General features: G+C 43.1%; 1 protein-coding gene across 1 annotated transcript; it reads right to left on the bottom strand.

The window, feature by feature from the left end:
- Positions 1-1,283: 1,283 nt before the first annotated feature.
- LOC133506567 (zinc finger protein OZF-like) lies at positions 1,284-7,291 on the bottom strand. Its single transcript, XM_061830829.1, has 3 exons — positions 7,143-7,291; positions 5,342-5,407; positions 1,284-5,225 (listed from the first exon to the last, which is right to left on the bottom strand). The coding sequence occupies exons 2-3, from the start codon at positions 5,385-5,387 to the stop codon at positions 4,102-4,104; spliced, it is 1,170 nt and encodes a 389-aa protein (XP_061686813.1). The 5' UTR covers positions 5,388-5,407; positions 7,143-7,291; the 3' UTR covers positions 1,284-4,101.
- Positions 7,292-8,318: the final 1,027 nt, after the last annotated feature.

Below are 8,318 nucleotides of genomic sequence, written 5' to 3'. Positions count from 1 at the left end.
ACACATCCCGTATGTGCCGTTTCTTCACGAGATCGCAACAGCGTTACAATTCACTATTACATAGTTTGCCATCTTTGCACATTTTCAGCGATGATCTTGAATTTCGGCTTGTCCCATTAGGGGTCGCCGCAGCGTGTCATCTTTTTCCATCTAAGCCTGTCTTGTGCATCTTCCTCTCTAACCACCCACAGTCTTCATGTCCTCCCTCACCACATCCATCAACCTTTTCTTTGGTCTTCCTCTCTCTCACTCTTTTGCCCGGCAGCTCCATCCTCAGACTCTCTCGCCTCTGGACGTGTCCAAACCATCGAAGTCTGCTCTCTCTCACCTCGTCTCCAAAACATCCAACTTTGGCCGTCCCTCTAATGAGCTCTTTGCTAATCCTATCCAACGTGGTCACTCTGAGCGAGAACCTCAACATCTTCATTTCTGCCACCTCCATTTCTGCTTCCTGTTGTTTCTTCAGTGCCACCGTCTCTAATCCGTCCATCATGGCCGGCCTCACCACTGTTTTATAGACTTTGCCCTTCATCCTAGCGGAGACTCTTCTGTCACATAGAACACCAGACACCTTCCGCCAGCTGTTCCACCCCGCTTTGACCCATTTCTTCAGTCCCTTACCACAGTCACCATCACTCCGTATTGTTGACCCCAAGTCATTCACGCACATAGATTCTGTTTTACTTCGGCTAATCTTCATTCCTCTCCTTTCCAGTGCATGCCTCCATCTTTCTAATTGTTCCTCCACCTGCTCCCGCCTTCCACTGGATATCACAATCTCATCATCTTGAATACAAGTATCATGTTTTTAAAAAAACAAATCTCCGTCATCACATTACAGGGCATTTAACGATCTTGGGCAAGCATGGGTGGGACAAGTTTAGCCTTAGCCTAAAAAACCCTTGACACTAACTTCTCCCCACCAGTTTTGTTGGAAACAACTCTTTGTGTAGGAAAAGTATAATCCCTACTTGGACTGTGCACGGTGGCACAAAGGTCTCTCCAAACTATCTTGATTTCAAGAATTGAAGGGAACCAAAGAGGTTTAGTCCAGCCTCTGGCTGGCACCAGTTTTCCAAGGCTATCACTTTTGAAAATCTTTGGGCACGTTGCTCAACGTCTGCTTGTGAACCCGGTCTTGCGGTGGTTCCTCGGGCGGTGACTCCAGGAAAAGCTACGACCGCATGGCACCCAGACCTAGATGAGCAAGGCAACAGTACTATCATTCTCTAGATCAACAATGCAATACAACTCAGCACCTGAGACTTTATTTGCCACAAGTACATATTTTAGACAGACCAGTTTATTTATATTTATTCATTTTTAACTCTTTAGTCTACTATAGCACCGTAGATCTGAGGGGAATGCTATTTCAGGTATGTTGTACGTAATGTATAACACATTTCACAATAAAGTTTCTTCAACTATTTTATTTTGTCACTTCAATACTTACTGTTCTATCAACCTTTTATAGTTATTTCTTGAATCTTGTGCATTTTATTTTATTTTTTTGTAGACATCTGATGACACCATAGTGCATTACTGGCCTTGCCCAAATCAGAAAACTGAAATGGTGAGAAACAGTTCAACGCTCCACAATCCGGTACATTTGTACAGAATTAGCAGTCTTTGCACATTTTTCAGAAATTCAAAACATGTGTCATGTATTGAAACAAATCACTGAATTCATTTTACATGGGCTTTAATGACCATGTGCAAACAGGGAGCGCTATATTTCTTGGGAAAAAAAAAAACAAAAAAAAAAAACATTGCTGAGTTGGAAGCAACTGTCGCTGTTGGAAAAGTATTCCATACGTCACGCAAAACGTGGACACTCACATCGTCCACATAAAGTTGTCCAAATTGTCTTAAACAGACTGGTTGAAGGGAAACAAAGAGGTCCAGTCCAACTTTTAACTGTATTTTATATACCAAGGGCACCGTACACCACTTTCATGCTGAACTGGTGCCAGCGCAAACTGACAAAGCGGAAACCTTATAAAGTGCCGTGAAAATCTTTTTGCCCCCTCTTGATTTCTGCTTTTTATTTTTTTTTTAATCATACAAAAAATTTTCCAACCAATTTTTAATATCAGAGACAACTCAAGGAAATACAAAATGCAGTTTTCAAATGACAATTCAACTTATTAAGGCACACACACACACAAAAAAAATATTCTGACCCTCTGTGAAAAAGTAAAATGTTAAATCACAAAGTTACAGTGACTAACCACAAATTTTGGAAAGGTGAGTTCAATTTCACAAGGTACACCCAAACCTGATTACCGCCATACTTGTTGAATCAAGAAATCACTGAAACAGAATCTGTCAGAGAACCTGAAGTGGGCTCCAAGATTGAGAAAACCAATGCATGATGCTACAAGCCAAAGAAATTCAAGAAATTACCACCCAAAAAAAAAAAAAAAAAAAAAAAAGTTTGAAGTCCATGAGTCTGGAAAATGTTACAAAGCCATTTCCAAGGCTTTGGGGTGCCAACGAACCACCGTCAGAGCCATTATCTACAAAAGGAGAAAACTATGAAAACAGACTAAACTTCCCAGGAGTGAACGACCCACTAAAATTACCACAAGAGTGCGACGACTCATCCAGAAGGTCACAAAAGAACCTCGGACAACATTTAAATACTTGCAGATCTCAGTTAAAGTCGGTGTTCATGACTCCACCATAAGAAAAACACTGGCCAAAAACGCTATCGATGGGAGAGTTCTCAGACGAAAACCCTTGCTGTCAGCAAACCATACAAATGCTACTCTCACATTTCCCCAAAAACATCTTGATGATCCTCAAGACTTTTTAGAGAAATATTCTGTGGACTGACGACTTTTGGAAGGTATCCGGCCCGTTACGCCTATCGTAAAAATGGCCCAGCTTTTGCTAAAAAGAATATTGTGCCGACGGGGAAGCATGTTGGTGGCCGTGTGATGGTCTGGGGCTGATTTCCTGCCTCAGGAACAGGACAACTTGCTGTGTGTCATGGCCCTGCCAGCCGGTCCCTGTCCTGGCCGTACCGGTCCCCGATGCGGCACGCACCTGCCGTAATCAGCGGAGGCAGACCTGCGCCTTGTCTCAAGTAATCACCTCCCATTTATATAGAACCACACGTACGGTCTGGCCTTTGCCAGATCATTGCCTCATGCCTCGTTCCCGCAATTTCCTGGTCCTGTTCCTGCTCTCTCATGTACCGACTCCTGCCTGCCGACTGACGCCTGCTTTCATGGACTGCCCGTTGGGTTCTCGACACCAGTCTGAATAAACTGCCTCTGTGCCTCCTACGTTGTGCATTTGGGTTCAACCCCGTGTTCTGGTCGTGACAGCTGTGATTGATGGAAAATTGAATTCTCCCATTTCCCAGAAAATCCTGAAGGAGAACGGTGCAGCAGGACGACAATCCGAAACACACCAGGAAGTCAATCTCTGAATGGCTCAAAAAGAACAAAGGCAAGGTTTTGGAGAGCCCAAGTCAAAGTCCGGATTTAAATTCAATTGAGATGCTGTGGCGTGACCTTAAACAGGCAGTTGCAAAGAACAGTGGGACGAAATTCCTCCAGACTGATGTGAAAGACTTGACACCAAGTATCGCAAAAACTTGATTTCAGTTATTGCTGCCAACAACCCGTTATTAGGCTCAGGGGGGTAATTACCTTTTCACAGAGGGTCAAAAAGATTTGGATTTTTTTTTTTTTAAATGCCTAATAAATGTAATTGTCATTTGAAAACTGCATTTTGGATTTCCTTTCGGTTGTCTCTGAGTGATATCAAAAAGGTTTGACGATTTGAAACCTTTGCGTCTAAGATGTGCAAAAACAAAACAAACGGAAATCAGGAAGGGGGTGCATACTTTTTCACGGCACTGTATAACATCAAGTCACCAATGTAATGTCCGTTAGTTACCGTGTTTGTCTGTAGTGTTTACAAAACAAGGTGTGACAAGAGTTCGCTGGTTTCCTGAATATGGCAATTGAATGTTCGCACCAGGGACCCGTAGTCACTGCCCCTGGCTTCTTACCGTATTAACAGCAGTCAGCAAAATGTTCACGCTTGTCTGGGACCAGTATTGCGAGGCTAGCGCCAGATCAGTGTTCAACTGCACTGATCCTCAACAAGCTCTGGAAAATCTTCAAGGTCTTTGGCCCCGTCGCTCAACATCTGCTTGTGAGCGTGAGTCCTGCGGTGTCTGCTCAGGCAGTGACTCCAGGAAAAGCTGCGACCGCACGGCAGGCAACGGTAAGGCCTCTCCCCGGTGTGCACCCTCTGGTGCAGGTTCAGCGACTTGTACCTGGTGAAGGTGGCCCCGCATTCGTTGCAAACGTACTTCTCGGACCGCACGTGGACGTTCTTCTCGTGCTCCTTCATGTTGCCCAGCTGCGAAAAGCCTTTGCCGCACACAGGGCAAAGATGGGGCTTCTCTCCCGAGTGGATCAGCAAGTGAATGTTCAAATCCTGACGGGAGTAAAAACCCTTGTTGCAAGTGATGCAGACGTACGGCCGCTCCCCCGTGTGGCTCCTCATGTGCCTCTTTAGACTCTCGGAACGAGCAAAGGTGCTGTCGCATTCGCTGCACTGAAAAGGTTTCTCCCCGGTGTGCGAGCGCTGGTGTCGACCGAGTTCCGAGGCCTTGAAGAAGGACATGTCGCAGTCGGGGCAGCGGTGCGGCTTCTCCGGATTGTCCTGGTGCGTCTTTTCGTGAGCTTTGCAGTGACCCATCTCAGAGAATCCCTTCCCGCAGTAGGAGCAGGTGAAAGGCCTCTCCCCCGTATGCATTCGCTCGTGACGGATACGCCTGTAAAGTTTATCGAATGTCTTGGCGCAGAAGGAACACTGGTGGGGCACCTTTGGTTTTCTGGCGTGGATGCGTTGATGGCGCACTAGCCGGGAAGGCTTGTTAAACACTTTATTGCAGTCGGGGCAAGGGTGCTCCTTTGTCCGGTTGTGGGTATCCTGGTGTCGTAACAGTTTCTCTTCGTCTGTGAAAGTCTTCACACAATGCATACATGTATAGCGAGTCTTTAAGGTCTTTGGCCTCGTGTGGACCGACTGGTGCCTCTTCAGTTTGGAAAGCCTGTCAAACATTTTGTTGCAAACGGCGCAGGGGTGGCTCTTGCGTTGCTTCTTCTTGGGCTTTTTGTCGTCCTCGGGCTCAGAGGAGGACAAGTCATCGTTGGGGTCAGACTCGACGATATACTCAATGTCAAACGCTTTGGCACCTTAGGAGTAAACACATCGAAGAATCACTATTGAAATTACATCCAACATATAATTACATTTGCTCCATGTTCAACACTGTCAAGATCTTAAAATATTCAAGGGTCTCAAGCCTTACTTTCGTCTGAGGAGTGATCTGTCACAGATGAACTGTCTTCCTCCATGGCTGAGGCCTTGGAAAACACTACACACACAATTACCGTTAAATTTTTGGGAAAAAAATATACAGATAATACTGATTAATTCTATGACATGACCAGAACTGAAAAAAAAAAAAGACAAAGGACCTGTTAAGGAGAAATATAACAACTAAATACTTGAATTCGTTTGATAAAGAGAGAAACACAAAAATTAGACACACATCAAGGGCCAATATCTCCAACTATCAGGCCGATAAACGATATTCGGAGCCGATATTCATTTGGGGTAAAAGGTAAAATGTTGGTGACAGAAGTTACAGTTATACAAACAACAACACTTGAAGGAAAAGCTTGCCGTTTTCAAACTGCCAGCAAAATTCCAACCTAGCCTAAATTTACTCCACCCACGTACAACCAAACTCACGTCCCTCGCTAACGTGAATGAGATGAGCATAGCACAGATGTTTACCCTGGGTTTTTTTTTTCCGAGAGCTGTCAATTCCTTCAAAAAAAAAATAATAATAATTAAAACTTTTGTTGCTAACCAAAAGTAAATAGTCCGGGAAAATTAAAAAAAAAATAAGTCTGGTGGGTGTAACTGTGTATAAATATATCTGTGGAACAGGCTTTAAAATAATAATCAAAGCTAAATAAGATGCACAACATGGGGCCAGAGCGCAGGATATTTTTTCAAAAGATCATTAATATTCTAGCGTTAGGTCACAGACACTTTTTCATGCATGATAAATTGTGTTTTATGTAAACTGCAAACACCGCTTTTAACATGTTTAAAGTTTTCTTAACTTAGAAAATAGACATGTTTTAACATTGTAACATAAAGTGCAGCGAGCTCCTCGGCTCAACATGTTTTTTGTTTTACAAATTTAAGTGAAAACTTAAACATAAACAGGTCTTCTGTAATAAATAAAGGTTGACGGCAAGATCCATCAATATGCCAAATATGATCATCGGTCTATCAGTTTAATAAATATATATTGTAACGTAGCAAATTTACCCCTCAAACTGAACCATTATTAACACTGCTAAATGAGTGAATTATGTGAGAATAAGAATGCAACTATATTGCTATTAAGGCGTTTCTCAAACTGTGGGTGGGGACCCAAAGTGGGTCGAATTTCTTATGGTTGGTTGTAAAACGCTGCAAGCTACGCAGCTTTAGCAATCATGTTTATTTTTCTGCTGCCTTGACAGTTGCTGTTCATTTACGTATTGCACCAGTCCATCTGGGAACCTTGAGATAACACATTCATCCTGGCAATCAAATCATGCTAGCATAATCATTCCATAGAAGCTATGACATATTTGATATACTCATTAAGCATATAGTGCTAGTCCGCTCTCTTAGTAGAATGCAGTTTGGCTTGCCTAATACTGAGGCCATCAAATTACGCCATTTATTGTCTTCAGTTTGTCGTATTTAACCGACACACGCCATGATTGCAGACATGATAGCAAAATGACAGGAAAGTAGCGTTCACGAATCTCCCCTCGAACGACTCACAGGACGTCCCCTGTGCACATTTACGCGTTTAAAACCCCAACACGTGTTTTTTTTTGGCGATGGGAATGCCGATGCCCCGTCTCCTCGTGCGAGGATAACGCCGAGCGTGAACGTGGAGTTTGTCCTTTTGTGTGCAAAAACGTCCGGCAGAGCACGGGAATCGCCGTTAGCATTAGCTGCGTTCCAACAAACGAGCTAGCAGGCTAAACTCACGGATGCTACAACCGTTGAGCCCGTCGTTGTTTTGACAAACTTACCTCTGTATCGACAAAGTAGTGCGAATGTTATCGCATTGTCTTTCAACTGGATTTTGATTACAGTGAAAGAGGCCAATGCCACGGTTCTTAAACTGTAGATGGTACTGTTTCGAAAACAGTTTTTTTTTTTTTTTTTTTGGTGGTGGTGGTGGTGGTGGTGGTGTTGGAGGGGGGGGGGCGTTGATGCTCAGTCACTGTTGTGGTGCGTTTACATGTTCCGTATTACCTTGGAAATTTTGCACACTTAGACGTCACTCTTCAACATATCCAATTCGCGTGTAATATGAATACACTAACGGCGAATTACAACCTTGCATCTGACACTTTATTGATTTTGGCAGTAAAGTTACTTACTGTGTTGTACCTAATTTATATTGATGTTATAGCTCTTGTGCATATTTATTTTGTGCATTTTTTAATACATCTGAAGGCCTGGGGGACGAGTGATTAGAGCGTGTGCCCCACACTACTGAGGACTCCGGTTCAAATCCTGGTCCCGCCTGTGTGGCGTTTACAGTTTCTCCTCTTCCCTGCAATTGGCTGGCAAACAGTTCAAGATTTATCCCTACTCCTGCCCGAAGATAGGAGGGATAGGCTCCAGCACTCCCGCGACCCCTGTGAGGATAAGCGTCTCAAATAATGGATGCGTGAAAGGCGTACAATAAAAATTTCTTTGCATGATCTATCTGTCTGGCAGGCCTTCACATAGACTGCAACTGTAATTGACAAATTCTGTAAATCGGTGATTTCCAACCTTTATACAGCCAAGGTACATATTTTACAATTGAAAAATCCCACGGCACACCAACAAAAGTAAATGTCACCAAAAATTGATCGATTAATTACTGTATGTACTTCCTGCCATCTAATAGAAGAGGATTTTTTTTTTGGTTCTGTCTGTCATTGTGGCTCACTTGCATAAATAGATGAATAAAGATCCATTATTTCTTGGAATATATATATATATATATTTTTTTTTAGCAATTACATAAAATTGGATAACTTCCAACGGCACACCTGAAGAGCGCTCACGGTACACTAATGTACCCCAGCACACTGTTTGGGAATCACTGGTGTAAATCAGTTATCCCAAGTCAAAAAGAACATTTAAGATATCATCAACTACATTATTCCTATCCATAATTATCATCTCAGATATCTCCAACGTCAGTATTG

Source organism: Syngnathoides biaculeatus, chromosome 9, assembly GCF_019802595.1.
Source record: "Syngnathoides biaculeatus isolate LvHL_M chromosome 9, ASM1980259v1, whole genome shotgun sequence".
NCBI lineage: Eukaryota > Metazoa > Chordata > Actinopteri > Syngnathiformes > Syngnathidae > Syngnathoides > Syngnathoides biaculeatus.
Note: the sequence above shows the minus strand (reverse complement) of the source record. Positions and strands in the feature narration are given on the sequence as shown.